This window comes from Schistocerca serialis, chromosome 7 (genome assembly GCF_023864345.2).
Source record: "Schistocerca serialis cubense isolate TAMUIC-IGC-003099 chromosome 7, iqSchSeri2.2, whole genome shotgun sequence".
Lineage (NCBI taxonomy): Eukaryota > Metazoa > Arthropoda > Insecta > Orthoptera > Acrididae > Schistocerca > Schistocerca serialis.
The window spans coordinates 397,885,777-397,904,191 of NC_064644.1; the positions used below are offsets into that span (position 1 = coordinate 397,885,777).

The 18,415-nt window shown below is 39.1% G+C and overlaps 1 protein-coding gene across 1 annotated transcript in view; it reads left to right on the top strand.

Annotated features, from left to right (window-relative positions):
• LOC126412037 (leucine--tRNA ligase, cytoplasmic) overlaps positions 1-18,415 on the top strand; it is a 169,650-nt gene that overhangs the window by 124,070 nt on the left and 27,165 nt on the right. The window contains exons 10-12 of the mRNA XM_050081412.1: positions 292-479; positions 6,185-6,323; positions 9,560-9,833. Coding sequence (XP_049937369.1) covers positions 292-479; positions 6,185-6,323; positions 9,560-9,833 — 601 coding nt within the window. The remainder of the gene's footprint in view (positions 1-291; positions 480-6,184; positions 6,324-9,559; positions 9,834-18,415) is intronic.

Below are 18,415 nucleotides of genomic sequence, written 5' to 3' on the forward strand. Positions count from 1 at the left end.
TTGTATGTCTTGGCTGTATGCCAGCATCTGTTAGTCACCTTGGTGCCTGAGGGTATTATACTTGCCTAGCCATTACAGCATTCCTGTATCCTCAGCGTGTTGTCAACAAGTGGGACTTCGTAGGTAGCACTGGCCCCACTTTTTGATGTCTGTCTCACACCTTGCTTCTTTGTGACCTTAAATATTACTTTAATAAAGTTTTGTCTCCTGTCCTCACAGCCACTTTCTACATGAATAAAATTTGATAGCCATGACAGCTGTTGTAATTGGGATTTTTATTTTGTTTTCCAGATCTGGTGATGAATGTGTAGTTGCTCTTTGTGATCAGTGGTATCTTGACTATGGAGAGAACAACTGGAGAACACAGGCTGAAGAGTGCCTTGACATAATGAACACCTTCCATGAAGAAGTTAAGAAGAATTTTCAAGTGACCCTGAACTGGTTACACGAATACGCTTGTTCCAGGACATACGGTTTAGGTAATTTTGAAGAAATATATGTTACACTGAAGAAACTAAAACAAATCTTGTTAGCACGTAATCCCTATTGGTCCCACATTTGTTAAGGAATTAGAGTGAAGAGCTGACATCTGCTCCCAAGGCCTGTGGAAAAGATTACTCACAGTAAGAATTCCATTTCAGTAAAAGTCAGGGCAATCATATCCCTGGTCAGTAGCAGATTCAAGAATTCTAAGGACTAAAATCACTTTTTTAATGAATTTTGCTTAATAATTTACAGTAAAGTTTTGAAAAAAAGTGGTCACGACCAGTATTGTAACAACATTCAGATAAAGAGTTCCAAAGGTGTTGTAAGTAGGGTTGTTGTTGTTGTAGCCTTCAGTACTGAGACTGGTTTGATGCAGCTCTCCATGCTACTCTATCCTGTGCAAGCCTCTTCATCTCCCAGTACCTGATGCAGCCTACATCCTTCTGAATCTGCTTAGTGTATTCATCTCTTGGTCTCCCTCTACGATTTTTACCCTCCATGCTGCCCTCCAGTACTAAATGTGGATCCGTTGATGCCTCAGAACATGTCCTACCAACCGATCCCTTCTTCTAGTCAAGTTGTGCCACAAACTCCTCTTCACTCCAATTCTATTCAATACCTCCTCATTAGTTATGTGATCTACCCATCTAATCTTCAGCATTCTTCTGTAGCACCGCATTTCGAAAGCTTCTATTCTCTTCTTGTCTAAACTATTTATCGTCCATGTTTCACTTCCATACATGGCTACACTCCATACAAATACTTTCAGAAACAACTTCCTGACACTTAAATCAATACTCGATGTTAACAAATTACTCTTCTTCAGAAACGCTTTCCTTGCAATTGCCAGTCTACATTTTATATCCTCTCTGCTTCGACAATCATCAGTTATTTTGCTTCCCAAATAGCAAAACTCCTTTACTGCTTTAAGTGTCTCATTTCCTAATCTAATTTCGGCAGCATCACGCGACTTAATTCAACTACATTCCATTATTCTTGTTTTGCTTTTGTTGATGTTCATCTTATAACCTCCTTTCAAGACACTGTCCAATCCGTTCAACTGCTCTTCCAAGTCCTTTGCTGTCTCTGACAGAATTACAATGTCATTGGCGAACCTCAAAGCTTTTATTTCTTCTCCATGGATTTTAAGACCTACTCCGAACTTTTCTTTTGTTTCCTTTATTGCTTGCTCAATATACAGATTGAATAACATCGGGGACAGGCTACAACCCTGTCTCACTCCCTTCCCAATGACTGCTTCCCTTTCATGTCCCTCGACTCTTATAACCGCCATCTGGTTTCCGTACAAATTGTAAATAGCCTTTCGCTCCCTGTATTTTAACCCTGCCACCTTCAGAATTTGAAAGAGAGTATTCCAGTCAACACTGTCAAAAGCTTTCTCTAAGTCAACAAATGCTAGAAACGTAGGTTTGCCTTTCCTTAATCTATCTTCTAAGATAAGTCGTAGGGTCAGTATTGCCTCACGTGTTCCAACATTTCTACGGAATCCAAACTGATCTTCCCCGAGGTCGGCTTCTACCAGTTTTTCCATTCGTCTGTAAAGAATTCACATTAGTATTTTGCAGCTGTGACTTATTAAACTGATAGTTAGGTAATTTTCACATCTGGCAACACCTGCTTTCTTTGGAATTGGAATTATTATATTCTTCTTGAAGTCTGAGGGTATTTCGCCTGTCTCATACATCTTGCTCACCAGATGGTAGAGTTTTCTCAGGACTGGCTCTCCCAAGGCTGTCAATAGTTCTAATGGAATGTTGTCTACTTCCGGGGCCTTGTTTCGACTTAGGTCTTTCAGTGCTCTGTCAAACTCTTCATGCAGTATCATATCTCCCAAGTCATCTTCATCTACCTCCTCTTCCGTTTCCATAATATTGTCCTCAAGAACATCGCCCCTGTATAGACCCTCTACATACTCCTTCCACCTTTCTGCTTTCCCTTCTTTGCTTAGAACTGGGTTTCCATCTGAGCTCTTGATAATCATGCAAATGGTTCTCTTTTCTCCAAAAGTCTCTTTAATTTTCCTGTAGGTAGTATCTATCTTACCCCTCATGAGAGAAGCCTCTACATCCTTACATTTGTCCTCTAGCCATCCATGCTTAGCTATTTTGCACTTCCTGTCGATCTCATTTTTGAGACGTTTGTATTCCTTTTTGCCTGCTTCACTTGCTGCATTTTTATATTTTCTCCTTTCATCAATTAAATTCAGTATCTCTTCTGTTACCCAAGGATTTCTACTAGCCCTCATCTTTTTACCTAATTGATCCTCTGCTGCCTTCACTATTTCATTCCTCAAAGCTACCCATTCTTCTTCTACTGTATTTCTTTCCCCCATTCCTGTCAATTGTTCCCTTATGCTCTCCCTGAAACTCTGTACAACCTCTGGTTTAGTCAGTTTATCCAGGTCCCATCTCCTTAAATTCCCACCTTTTTGCAGTTTCTTCAGTTTCAATCTACAGTTCATAACCAATAGATTGTGGTCAGAGTCCACATCTGCCCCTGGAAATGTCTTACAATTTAAAATCTGGTTCCTAAATCTCTGTCTTACCATTATATAATCTATCTGAAACCTTTTAGTATCTCCAGGGTTCTTCCATGTATACAACCTTCTTTCATGATTCTTGAACCAAGTATTAGCTATGATTAAGTTATGCGCTGTGCAAAATTCTACCAGACGGCTTCCTCTTTTATTTCTTAGCCCCAATCCATATTCACCTACTACGTTTCTTTCTCTTCCTTTTCCTACTGTCGAATTCCAGTCACCCATGACTATTAAATTTTCATCTCCCTTCACTACCTGAATAATTTCTTTTATCTCATCATACATTTAATCAATTTCTTCATCATCTGCAGAGCTAGTTGGCATATAAACTTGTACTACTGTAGTAGGCGTGGGCTTCGTATCTATCTTGGCCACAATAATGCGTTCACTATGCTGTTTGTAGTAACTTACCCGTACTCCTATTTTTTTATTCATCATTAAACCTACTCCTGCATTACCCCTATTTGATTTTGTATTTATAACCCTGTATTCACCTGACCAAATGTCTTGTTCCTCCTGCCACCGAACTTCACTAATTCCCACTATATCTAACTTTAACCTGTCTAACTTTAACCTATCTAACTTTATCCTTCAGGGTGTGGATCTAAAACTGTAAATTGTTCTCTTACATAAATCACACAGGAATTCTATGAGAATCATCACTATGGGAACAGGACTTTTAAAAATTTCTATCTACTTCAAAGGTGTGAGTTGAATAGAGAGTTAAATTATCATATAAAACTGATAATTCCTGAAAAGTAAATGATTTACTGATGAGGCAGTTATAGAAAATATGCATGGATCATTTGAAGTCAGTTTGTACTACTGTTTCTGATGTATCTTTGACGTTTCTGTGTTGTCATTCCATCTGTTTTGCGTTGTTCCATCTTTCCTCCCTGAATCTGTATTCGAGTTTCTAGTTTTATTTTTTATTTAATTTTTTGTGGTTGTTATATATGCAGACCTTTCCTTCTCTGAATGTGTGTTTTGTCATTACGGTGGTGCAGAAATTCTGCAGGTAAAAGGGTAACCAAAAGAAACTATGATCAGATACACCAACAGTTTTGTTTCTGAATGGAGTTGTCTATTCTGGTGCAAAAGTGCATAACAGATTGTTAGCAGACACCAGGCAGGAAATTGGAAATCCCCAAATATTTAAAAACAAAGTAAGAAAAACTATTAGCCACTCATTCTGGAATTTATCAGAAAGCTTGGACTAAAGAATATAAATGCCACGTAACTCAAAAGTCCTTGGCTGCTGTGGCCAGACATTACATTCCATCCTGATATTCCATTGTTTTATTTTACCATAATTATAGTTTGAGTGGATCCGCACTACTCATAATTTGTTGTTGGTGCACTTTACAGGACCAGCCAGCACTGGTTACTTCAGCACTTCAATGTGTAAATTGTCTTGTTCCACATCCCTTAAGCCACTCCTTCAAGACAGGATCCATGGAACGTGATATGTGAAAGAAATGAGAGTGGGAGAAATCAACAGTGAACTAAGAATGACAGATATATAATGAAATAATCAGCAACCAGTTGCATAAAAGAAATTTAATTTCTTTTATGCAGCTTACTGTAAGTGCCACATTTGGTTGTGCACTGCTTCATAGTTCCTGTGTGGAGTTTGTGCTCGATTCAGTCACTATTGACCACCCGGTCTGCTAGTATGCCTGCAGTTGCATGCACAGTCTGCTGGCTGTATCCCCAGTTAGAACTAATGACTACATAGGCTGGAGCTGAAGGCTCTGCTGGCCACATGTGTGGCATCTGTTGTATGTACTTTGTCTCCCGTGTTTATGCTTCTTCGTGTAATAAAGTTGCAGTGATCTTGGGTTAGAACACAAATGGTTGCTGATTATTTCGATATATACAACTACAGTTGCTGATGATGGGTAAAATACTGGTACTGATGACAGACAACAACTTCAGAAGTTAAAATTGACAGAGAGTGAAGTTAAGGAAACTTAGATAAGAGGGACAGAATGAAAGTTGATGCATAGACTAGAAGTGGAAAAAGAGGAGGGGATAGCTCTGGAAAGAAAAGACAAAAAAATACATCAAAATATAAATAAATAAATAAATGAGAGAGACATTCAACATATAGGACATAGTGGATGAAGGGTAGACAGCAATGGGAGCAATTTGCTTCAATTGGTGCCAAATATGTGCTGGAAACTGAACACATGCTGTAGAGTAAATTGGCAACATGAAAGTTCTTAATCACTGGGATTGAGGCATTAATCACCTATGAAGTTAGCAGCAAATTCTTGCCTATTGTGCTTTACATCAGTGTGTTCGTGTTTCTATGCATTCACCTTACCCAACTGCTCTGTTGTTTTCATATATAGATATAATTTTTTTCTATATCTGTGCATTCACCTCAACAGACAGCTTTGTTGTTTTTCACGTATAGATAGAAAGCTGCTCAGTGGCTGTTCATTATTGGCACATGACTGCAAATAAAATCACAGTTGGCTGTCCTTTTTAATCAAGTAGGTATTAGAAATGAATGGGATAGAACATATGCTGGTAGGATGATGCATAGGAAAAATTTAGTAATGGGGGCATTCACTTGGCTACAAAACTGAAAAGCAGTGAAATGAATGAAGATGTAGTGCATATAAAGAATTTTTCAGAGTTTGGGAGGTTTATGGAAATCTAGTGTAGGTGGTGTAAGCAAAATAGTGGAAAAGATTGGCCACATTCAGGGCATAACTTTAGAAAATCATAGCACTGACATAAAAATTGGTGGAGGCTCACAAGTACGACATAGTTTTTTTCTGATGATGTACATTCATTTGCTGTTTTTGAAGAAAATCGATACTTTTGCAGTGCAGCACCTTGTTTATGTGCATTACCCTTAATATGCTGTTTAGTAAATGATATAATTTATGTAATCTATGTCTTTGCGGTGGCCAGTACCTGGATTCAGTAGGAGATCAGGTAGTGACCAAATGATATAAGAAATTATTTTTCAACAAGTAAAATCATCATCAACTTGTTTTTTAAATATATTAAATTGAAAATAAAAATAAAACTATTAATCTTTTTTCTTGATGTTTCTTCTCTTTATGTATCTCATGATAGAAGTGAAGTCTTATTTATACTGATGTGTGGGAAAATTTCCAGGTACAAGACTTCCTTGGGATGAACAATGGCTGATAGAATCTCTGTCTGACTCAACTATCTACCCAGCATATTATACTGTTGCACATTTTCTGCAAGGTGGAACTCTGAAAGGAGATAAATCCAATGCTCTTGGAATAAAGTAAGATTTCTTTCTTAGGTAATAGCACTTACCTTGTTAATATTATGTCTCATTGTGTATATTACAAATAATCAGTGGAGAAATTGCTGTATTTCCCAAATTTTTACAATTTATCTTTAGGTTAAGACTGTGTGCAGATAATTTAAAACTGGCTTGTGCATGTTTGATGTTGTCATCCACATAGACAACGCAACTGACTGTCCTTCTCCATTGTCTACAACAAGTTTACAGTGGATGTTGCCACTCACACAAGGATGAAAAGTTTATCTCAGAATCACAAAACACAAAGAGCAGGTCTTCAGTATATTTAAAATATTCATTAGGAAATGTTTAAGTTGGCTAGACTAAGAAACTGTTTATTCTTAACACAGCCATGCAATGTCTGGTGTGTTTATAACATCCCAAAATAAATTTAATTATGTTCCAATTTCAAATTTTTTAGATAGTCTTCAGCTAAAAGTTATGAAACTTTGGACAAGCATAGGTAAACTTAATGAAGTAACGACGAAAGAGTTTTATAGGAGGAATTAGATTTAGAACAGCATTAGGAGTAGTTTGTAGTAAACATTGGCATGTAGCTTTTGACCATATAAAATCTTGAGCACAGTTTACTTTCATACCAATCATACACGTGCTACAAATAGCACATCTGAAAACATTGTATAGTGTGGTGGTGTTGCATATGCTATAGAGACTGTCAGAACAATAAAAATGTGATGTAATTTACCTACTGTACGTGGTGCAAGAAGAATCCCTGACAGCTCTCAGGTTATAATTGAAGGAAAACATCCAGTGGTGCAATAATAGTTTCTGAAAGGGGTTAAACATCATAAGTACTTTCAGATTTCAGAAGAAATATCAATAACTCGTAGAAAAGTAAAGCATGTTTGTCAGGTGCTGTATAACACTGTAAGCAGCATTGATGCAAACACTAAAATTATCAGTGGCACAATGAAACATCTGACTCATAGTATGAAGCTGCAATTGTGTGTGCATAATTTGCTTGCAAATGCACCTTCTTAGCAGAAAGGGTGGAAGCGAGGAAGTACGGAATTTATCTTAATAAGCATATCAGGTTGTAAGTGCACTAAACTTTGGAATTCATCTTGAGAGAGTCTATAAGAGTCCCTAATTTAATGAAAGTCTCACATAATTAGGTAAAGGTAATAAAGAATGAGACATTTATTTGTTAAGACAGCGAGAAATGTTAGAAAAACATTGGAAGCTTATATTCATTGAGTGCGTTTCAACATGCCATAGAGAACAACGTTCTCTATTTCAATGTTTGCTTCATAATCCATGCGATCTGGATCCCCAGTACCAACTCGATGGCCGGCCGGAGTGGCCGTGTGGTTCTAGGCACTCCAGTCTGTAACCGAGCGACCGCTACGGTCGCAGGTTCGAATCCTGCCTCAGGCGTGGATGTGTGTGATGTCCTTAGGTTAGTTAGGTTTAATTAGTTCTAAGTTATAGGCGACTGATGACCTCAGAACTTAAGTCGCATAGTTCTCAGAACCATTTGAACCACCTCGATGCATAGATGCTAATTGTTGTTGCAACACATCCTCTTACCCAGCAATCCTCCTCCTCTTAATCTCCAATAACCCCCTTCCTCTCTCTCTCTCTCTCTCTCTCTCTCTCTCTCACACACACACACACACACACACACACACACACACACACACACACAACCTGTTTCTTTGCTGCTGCCTCCTTTCCATTAATCTGCAGTTCCACTGATATCATTGTGGCCTCCCAACTCCTCTGTTCTATTCATTGTCCATGGCTATCCACCCGTGGCACTCCTCCAGTTCATCGTCTGGGACATGCTACTTCCTCTTACCTACTCTGCACGAGACAATCCTTATAGCTGCAGTACTCGAGGACAGTGTGGACGTGCTTGCATGTGTTGATGTGTTGGTCATTTCTGTCTCATTTATATGTCTGTTGACTGGTCACCATTTTAGCTACATGATGAGTAGTTACCTTCCACTTTGTTATTAGGAATGTGTTTCAGATTGGTAGCTACAACTGGAGTAAATCATAGCTTAGGTGAAGAAACTGGCAGTTTCAGTCCAGGCTAGGATAGTCCCATGAGATAAAATTTGGTCTCTCTATTTGTTGAGGGAGTCAGTAGTTTTGGAGCTAGCAATGGTTGCAAGGGAAATTTATTTGCGGACCAAGTTGGTGGAGATAATTTTGAACTGTGAATTCAGTGATGAGGCTGTTCTGTGACTTTGTGTAGTAAATAAGTATCCAAACAAACTAGTTATTAAGGCTACATGGGAGAAAACATTTTCTGTCAAAACGATGATAGTTGTCAAATTGAAAGTTCTCTGGTGTGTTGGTGAGCTTACAAGCATGAAATAATGTATCTGCGCACATATGGGATGGGATCAACCCTCAGGATGGTGGCTTGAGGTTTAGAAATGGAATGGATCTACCTTATCCTGAAAATTAAGCAGTTATTTATCATAGGCTCAATAATGTATGTATGAGTGCTGTAAAAGGATCACACAAGATGCTGATGGTTCCTGGAATCCTGAAACACCATTAAGTAACACCTGAAAGGTTCCCTCAAGCTATAACTATGATTATTATTAGTATGTTCCTTATATGTTCCTATTTCATTTCCTGAGAGCACCAAAGCTACTAACAAGTGTGAAATTTAAGATAGTAGCAGAGGTGCTGAATCATTAATAGGTGCATAAGCAAGATTGAATACATTGTTAGGGTTCAGACAAACCATTCTTTAGAGAAAATCAGACCCCTGTATAGCTGCATTGTCCTAGCTGATTACATTGTAACAGCATGTAAGGTCAATTGGAGTGAGTGACTATATTGAATGCAATGGACAAGAGGAGAAAGGAAGCAGTAAGTGGGAAGGAGGGTTGGGGAAGGTGATTTATTGTTGAGAGGCGGTAAAAGTACAGGATAGGAATGAGATACTGGTGGAATCAATCTGGCTGTAGGCGGAGGGCATTTTGTGCAGTGCACAGTGTCGGGAAGTGGAGAACAGATGAAGATGGAAACTGTGGAGAAGAGGGTGTCACTGCAGGGTGTGAAGTTAGGGTCATGGGGCAGAGGTGGAGAGGGTGTTAAACTTCCCCCTTCTGCTTGTTTATCTGGAAAATAGATACTACCAAATTATCAGAGATTTTACACTGTGGTATTTGTATTAATATTTTTCAGTTTTAGCTGTGTGTGCCTGTGATACAATTCAATCTAAATTACAGGCCAGAACAGATGACTCCAGATGTCTGGGATTATATCTTCATAGCAGGGTCCCCATTCCCTGAGAAAAGTGGCATTCCACGGGAGATTTTGGACAAAATGCGACGGGAATTTGAGTTTTGGTATCCTGTGGATCTGCGAGCCAGTGGGAAAGATCTTATTCAGAACCATCTTTCCTTTTTCATCTATATTCATTGTGCAATATGGTCTGATGATAAGAGCAAATGGCCAAAAGGTATAAGGGCAAATGGTCACCTTATGCTCAATTCTGCTAAGGTAAGTGTTCTTAGAAATCTTGTTTTTTCCACACATTCTGTTTTGGTATAAATTTATATTGGTTTTGTGCTTCTTTGGAATATTAGTGTCTGGTTTAATATTTACCATTAAAAAAATCTTACTGAGAAGTTTTTATTTTTATAAATGTAATACGGCTTAGATCTTTTCACAACTGTTCAAAAATAGTGGCATCATATGTACAAGACACTTAAAGTTGTGAAAATCCTCAGTAAGTAGAGTCGAGTCAGAATAGATTAGTCAGTGCAATGCATACGCACCAAATTATCCAAGAGTCCTAATGCGCTGCTTCCTGGATTCGGGGAGGTGCGCCAGCCCTGGATCAAATCCACCCGGCGGATTGACGACGTGGGCCAGTGTGTCGGCCAGCCTGGGTGGGGTTTTTAGGTGGTTTTCAACATCCCGCAGGGTGAATACTGGGCTGGTCCCCACATCCCACCTTGGTTACACGACTTACAGACATTTGAAACACATTCACACTCTTTCATAGTTTAAACTGGACACAGACAGTTGGGGTGCACCGATTCTGTCCTTGTGGGGGGGGGGGGGGGGGTGTATGGGGTAGTGCCAGGAAGGGCACCCATTTAAATTTACCATGCCGAATCCGATTCTAACCACACTGACCCTGTGAAAACTGCTTGACTAAGGCGCACGCCAAAGAAGCCAGTGCAATGCATAGAAGAGTACACTGCATCTGCATCTATGCTCTGAAAGTGATAAATGATTGAGAATCCAAGCTTGGTCTCTGCCTATAACGATTTTGTTATCCTCGGAAAAGAAACCTTAATTTACCTGCCTTCTTTCTTGTGTGCAGGCAGCCAGCCAGCCAGCCATAGTAGTTGTACAAATACTTTATTAACTGAAGTCCTGTACCAAAACTAATTTGATGTATTATTATTGTTCAATTTTATTTTCTGCTTGTAACATAATGTTGAATGTATAGGCTATATCAACAAAGTACAAATAAGAACATTATTTCTTAGCATAATAATCTACAATTAAATAACTCAGAAAGTAGGACAATAATTCATTTCATAGTGAACAGCTGATTTTATATGCAATTTATTATTGTACTTGTTTCTGGGACAGGATTGTCGATTGCATTATGATTCATATTAAATCCAAACTCTAGGTTGGAATAACAACAATATAAGGAGAATTGTATATGTGTGTGTTTGTGTGTGTGTGTGTGTGTGTGTGTGTGTGTGTGTGTGTGTGTGTGTGTGTGTGTTTGTTTGTTTATGTTTTTCCTTTTCTGATGAAAGCTTTGGCTGAAAGCTATTGTGTAAGTACCTTTTCATTGTGCCTGTCTGCAGCTCAGTGTGTCATCTTTACAGTAAGTAGCAATCTTATCTTTTCCTTAAATTGTTGATTTACCCATTGCTTACATTGAGGAGAAGGTGAAATTCTTAGTACTGCTGATAGAAACACGTGAAAGATAAAATTACATAAAATATCCTACTTTCAGAAGTACTACTTTCTTCCTCAGGGAGGTAAGAGGGATAAGCTGTCAAAGGTTTAAAGGAAAGGGGAGGTCACTCAGCCCCCACTATTAGAAGAGCCCGTATTATGACCGATGAGACCCTCCCATCATGGGATCTGTCATCCACTTGCATGTAATTGGCATCATCGTCATCATCGACTGGTTGAGTTGAGCTCAAGTTGTCAGAGTCCTGTAATCTTGGCAGAGGGCAGAAGTGCAGGGCAGCTCAGTCTAGAGTGCACTGCAACTTTGTGTATCAACCAGAACAGTTCTGTCCCAGGAGTAAAAGAAGCCAAGCATTGTGCCAACCTCAATTTACTCCTTGTATGATAAATGCTTCATTGCATTTTGCTGTCCATGCAAACAGCACTCACTTTTTTGCAATTTTTTCAACAGATGTTTGTTTTACCACTTGGAACATGATTTTTCCATAGTAATTGATATTTCTTGAAAAGGATTGGAGCTCTTGAACATTTCTGCGTGAAATTGAGTCAAAAGTTATTTTCAGACATGGCAACATTGCTACCTAAAATGATGCCGAGTACTCTATAGTGGTGGAGATTTTAAATAATTATGCATTTCTAGGTTTGTTACAGATGTTGTTACCCTTGGGTTGACTTCAAATTGTTCCTGTACTTACCACATGCCAGGTGTAATGCTCCCAGGTTGCCAGGGTATAATTTCCATGGTGTGGCAAAGCCATTACACTGTTGACTTGTGTTAGCATAGCCTCCTAATAAGAAAGATTGTGGAGCCCAACCAGGCAGACTAAAACTACATGGCCCCACTTGTGGTGGAGTGTGCGAATAATGTCTTGGGTCATGTTCGTGAAAACACCGCAAGCGAGAAGTCCACGGCTGCTCATAAAAGCTGTTGGAGTGGTACAATTAGAGGTATTGGATAGTTCTGAAAATGTGGCTAGGCTATAATGAGGCACAAAATGTGTTGTTACGTACAGAACTTAACATACTAAGATGGCTGAGCTAGCCATCTAAAGCTCGGGAATTTAATTGGAATTGACGCGGATTGAAAACTGAGATGATTTCATCAGTACTACTGCTACTTCAGATAAAAATTCAAAGTGTTGGTAAGGCGATTGCTACACTTAAAACCATGGGCTATAAACATTACATTGTCAAGTGAGGGTCCTTTCAGTGGTATCCTGTTTGACATCTGTGTTCAATTCAGAACAGACGATCACATTGCGTAGAAGAAAGTCCACACAGACTCATTAACAATTGGGATTATAACACTTCATATACAGCTTAATTCACATAGATTGGTAATTCGAGTTAAATATGATGACCCTGGCATGGCTGTACCAAATCCCCTGCCAATCCAGAGATGTGTTTAGTGCTCAAAATGTGTAAATACCAGTGTCGCACACATTTACTATTGCCAAACAAGTTGGCTATTGAAGAGCACTGTTTTATTGAAATACACACTATGGAAAATGACTACACCAGAAATTGGCACAAACATTTAAATATTGAGACTGCAAGTACTAATATATCAATGAAAATAACCAGTTTTTGAAAATAGAAAATAATTGGGCAGATAAAAAAATCTACTTGCCAAGTGGCAGCAGGAGAAAACACATGCAGTATAAAAATCATGGAAATGTGCAATCTGTTGGTGCCAATGACTCCCTCTGGGTGAAAAGTTGAAAGGAAAGAGGGATGAAGGAAATGGACTGACAATATTTGGGAAATGGTGAGAGTCACCCAGAACCCTGGATCAGAGGAGAAGTGCCAGATGGGATGAGAAGGAAAGGCATTGTTGGGCACTGCACCAGATGAAATTTGAAAAGCTGTGAGCTTAATTGTAGAAGTTAGGGTAATAAGCAAGTCAGAGATCACTGCCAAAACATTTTGCAAGAGTCAATAAAGCAGACAGCTAAGTGCACAATGTGTGATAAACAGGTGAGGTAGGGAGAGGAGGGAGGAACAAGGACTAACATCTCAGTCCATAGAACTTTTTTTTCGGGGGTGATGGGGGGGGGGGGGGGGGGCAGATGTGACTAGTTTGATGCGGTCCACTACATATTTCTCTCCTGTGCTGACCTCTTCATCCCAGAGTAGCACTTACAACGTATGTCCTCAATTATTTGCTGGATGTATTCCAATCTCTGTCTTCCCCTATAGTTTTTACCCTCTACAAGTCCCTCTAGCACCATGGAGGTCATTGCCTGATGTCTTACAAATGTCCTACCATCCTGTCCCTTCTCCTTGTCAGTGTTTTCCACATATTCCTTTTCTCTCTGATTCTGAACAGAATCTCCCCATTCCTCACCTCATCAGTCCACCTAATTTTCAACATTCATCTGTAACACCACATCTCAAATGCTTCAATTCTCTTCTGTTCTCTGGTTTTCCCACAGTCCATCTGTCACTACCATACAATTATGTGCTCCAGACATATATTCTCAGAAATTTCTTCCTCAAATTAAGGCCTATGTTTGATACTAGTAGACTTACCTTGGCCAGGAATGCCCTTTTTCCCAGTGCTAGTCTGCTTTTGATGACCACCTTGGTCTGTCCGTCACTGGTTACTTTGCTAAGTAGATAGGAGGATTCCTTGACTTCATTTACTTCATAATTATCAATCCTGATGTTAAGTTTCTCGCTGTTCTCATTTCTGCTACTTCTCATTCTATATTCTATACCCATTAGACTATTCATTCCATTCAGCAGGTTATGTAGTTCTTCTTCACTTTCACTCAGGATAGTAATGTAATCAGTGAATTGTATCATTGATATCCTTTAACCTTGAATTTTAATTTTCCTACAGAAACTTCCTTTTAATTTCATCATTGCTTCTTTGATGTACAGATTGAGGAGTAAAGGCAAAAGACTGCATCTCTGTCTTGCACCCTTTTTAATCCAAGCACTTCGTTCTTGGTCTTCCACTCTTAGTATTCCCTCTTGGCTCTTGTACATATTATGTGTTACTCGTCTCTCCCTCTGTCTTACCCCCATTTTTCTCAGAGTGTTGTACATCTTGCACCATTTTACAATGTCGATCGCTTTTTTTAGGTCAACAAAACCTATGTATGCATCGTGATTTTTCTTTAGTCTTGCTTCCATTATCAACTGCAATGTCAGAATTGCCTGTCTGGTGCCTTTACCTTTCCTAAAGCGAAACTGATCATCATCTAACACATCCTCAATTTTCTTTTCTATTCCTCTCTATATTATTCTTGTCAGCTGCGATAGTTCTCGCACTTGTCAGCTCTTGCAGCCTTCAGAATTGTGTGGACGATACTTTTCTGAAAGTCGGATGGTATGTTACGAGACTCACATTCTACACACCAATGTGAATAGTGATTTCGTTGTCACTGCCCCCAATGATTTTAGAAATTCTGATGGAATGTTATCTATGCCTTCTGCCTTATTTGATCTTAAGTCCTCCAAAGCTCTCTTAAGTCCTGAGTCTAATACTGGATATCCTATCTCTTCTAAATTGACTCCTGTTTCTTCTTCTGTCACATCAGACAAATCTTCCTCCTCATAGAGGCCTCGTGTTCTCTTTCCAACTATCCACATTCTCCTCTGCATTTAACAGTGGAATTCTCGTTGCACTCTTAATGTTACCACCCTTGCCTTTTATTACACCAAAGGTTGTTTTGAATTTCCTATATGCTGAGTCGGTCTTTCCGACAATCATTTCTTTTTAATTTCTTCACATTTTTCATGCAGCCATTTCATCTTAGCTTCCCTACTCTTCCTATTTATTTCATTTTTCAGGGACTTGTGTTTCTGTATTCCTGAATTTCCATGAACATTTTTGTACTTTCTTCTTTCATCGATCACCTAACTATTTCTTCTGTTACTCATGCCTGCTTTGCAGTTACCTTCTGTGATTGTCCTCTTTAGATATGTCCATTCCTCTTCAACTGTACTGCCTACTGGAATAGTCTTAATTACTGTATCTACAGCCTTAGAGAACTTCAAGCATATCTCGTCACTCCTTAGTAGTTCCATATCTCAAATGCATATTGATTCTTCCTGACTAATCTCTTAAACTTCAGGCTTCTCTTCATCACTACTAAATTGTGATCCGAGTCTATATCTGCTCCTGGGTACGCCTTACAATCCAGTATCTGATTTCGGAATCTGTCAGACCTCAGACGTTGTTGTTGTTGTTGTTGTTGTTGTGGTCTTCAGTCCTGAGACTGGTTTGATACAGCTCTCCATGCTACTCTATCCTGTGCAAGCTTCTTCATCTCCCAGTACCTACTGCAGCCTAAATCCTTCTGAATCTGCGTAGTGTATTCATCTCTTGGTCTCCCTCTACGATTTTTACCCTCCACGCTGTCCTCCAATGCTAAATTTGTGATCCGTTGATGCCTCAAAACGTGTCCTACCAACCAATCCCTTCTTCTAGTCAAGTTGTGCCACAAACTTCTCTTCTCCCCAATCCTATTCAATACCTTCTCATTAGTTACATGATCTACCCACCTTATCTTCAGCATTCTTCTGCAGCACCACATTTCGAAAGCTTCTATTCTCTTCTTGTCCAAACTAGTTATCGTCCATGTTTCACTTCCATACATGACTACACTCCATACAAATACTTTCAGAAACAACTTCCTGACACTTAAATCTATACTCGATGTTAAAAAATTTCTCTTCTTCAGAAACGATTTTCTTGCCATTGCCAGTCTACATTTCATATCCTCTCTACTTCGACCATCATCAGTTATTTTACTCCCTAAATAGCAAAACTCCTTTACTTCTTTAATTGTCTCATTTCCTAATCTAATTCCCGCAGCATCACCTGATTTAATTTGACTACATTCCATCATTATCCTCGTTTTGCTTTTGTTGATGTTCATCTTATATCCTCCTTTCAAGACACTGTCCATTCCGTTCAACTGCTCTTCCAAGTCCTTTGCTGTCTCTGACAGAATTACAATGTCATTGACGAACCTCAAAGTTTTTACTTCTTCTCCATGAATTTTAATACCTACTCCGAATTTTTCTTGTTTCTTTTACTGCTTGCTCAATATACAGATTGAATAACATCGGGGAGAGGCTACAACCCTGTCTCACTCCTTTCCCAACCACTGCTTCCCTTTCATGCCCCTCGACTCTTATAACTGCCATCTGGTTTCTGTACAAATTGTAAATAGCCTTTCGCTCCCTGTATTTTACCCCTGCCACCTTCAGAATTTGAAAGAGAGTATTCCAGTTAACATTGTCAAAAGCTTTCTCTAAGTGTACAAATGCTAGAAACGTAGGTTTGCCCTTTCTTAATCTTTCTTCTAAGATAAGTCGTAAGGTAAGTATTGCCTCACGTGTTCCAACATTTCTACGGAATCCAAACTGATCTTCCCCGAGGTCCGCTTCTACCAGTTTTTCCATTCGTCTGTAAAGAATTCGCGTTAGTATTTTGCAGCTGTGACTTATTAAACTGATAGTTCGGTAATTTTCACATCTGTCAACACCTGCATTCTTTGGGATTGGAATTATTATATTCTTCTTGAAGTCTGAGGGTATTTCTCCTGTCTCATACATCTTACTCACCAGATGGTAGAGTTTTGTTATGACTGACTCTCCCAAGGCCATCAGTAGTTCTAATGGAATGTTGCCTACTCCCGGGGCCTTGTTTCGACTCAGGTCTTTCAGTGCTCTGTCAAACTCTTCACGCAGTATCTTATCTCCCATTTCGTCTTCATCTACATCCTCTTCCATTTCCATAATATTGTCCTCAAGTACATCGCCCTTGTATAAACCCTCCATATACTCCTTCCACCTTTCTGCCTTCCCTTCTTTGCTTAGAACTGGGTTGCCATCTGAGCTCATGATATTCATACAAGTGGTTCTCTTCTCTCCAAAGGTCTCTTTAATATTCCTGTACGCAGTATCTATCTTACCCCTAGTGAGACAAGCCTCTACATCCTTACATTTGTCCTCTAGCCATCCCTGCTTAGCCATTTTGCACTTCCTGTCGATCTCATTTTTGAGACGTTGTATTCCTTTTTGCCTGCTTCATTTACTGCATTTTTATATTTTCTCCTTTCATCAATTAAATTCAATATTTCTTCTGTTACCCAAGGATTTCTATTAGCCCTCGTCTTTTTACCTGCTTGATTGTCTGCTTCCTTCACTACTTCATCCCTCAGAGCTACCCATTCTTCTTCTACTGTATTTCTTTCCCCCATTCCTGTCAATTGTTCCCTTATGCTCTCCCTGAAACTCTCTACAACCTCTGGTTCTTTCAGTTTATCCAGGTCCCATCTCCTTAAATTCCCACCTTTTTGCAGTTTCTTCAGTTTCAATCTGCAGTTCATAACCAATAGATTGTGGTCAGAATCCACATCTGCCCCTGGAAATGTCTTACAATTTAAAACCTGGTTCCTAAATCTCTGTCTTACCATTATATAATCTATCTGATACCTTTTAGTATCTCCAGGATTCTTCCAGGTATACAACCTTCTTTTATGATTCTTGAACCAAGTGTTAGCTATGATTAAGTTATGCTCTGTGCAAAATTCTACCAGACGACTTCCTCTTTCATTTTTTCCCCCCAATCCATATTCACCTACTATGTTTCCTTCTCTCCCTTTTCCTACTGACGAATTCCAGTCATCCATGACTATTAAATTTTCGTCTCCCTTCACTACCTGAATAATTTCTTTTATCTCGTCATACATTTCATCTATTTCTTCATCATCTGCAGAGCTAGTTGGCATATAAACTTGTACTACTGTAGTAGGCGTGGGCTTTGTGTCTATCTTGGCCACAATAAAGCGTTCACTATGCTGTTTGTTGTAGCTAGGTAGCTAACCTGCACTCCTATTTTTTTAATTCAATATTAAACCTACTCCTGCATTACCCCTATTTGATTTTGTATTTATAACCCTGTAATCACCTGACCAAAAGTCTTGTTCCTCCTGCCACCGAACTTCACTAATTCCCACTATATCTAACTGTAACCTATCCATTTCCCTTTTTAAATTTTCTAACCTACCTGCCCGATTAAGTGATCTGACATTCCATGCTCCGATCCGTAGAACACCAGTTTTCTTTCTCCTGATAACGACGTCCTCTTGAGTAGTCCCTGCCCGGAGACCTGA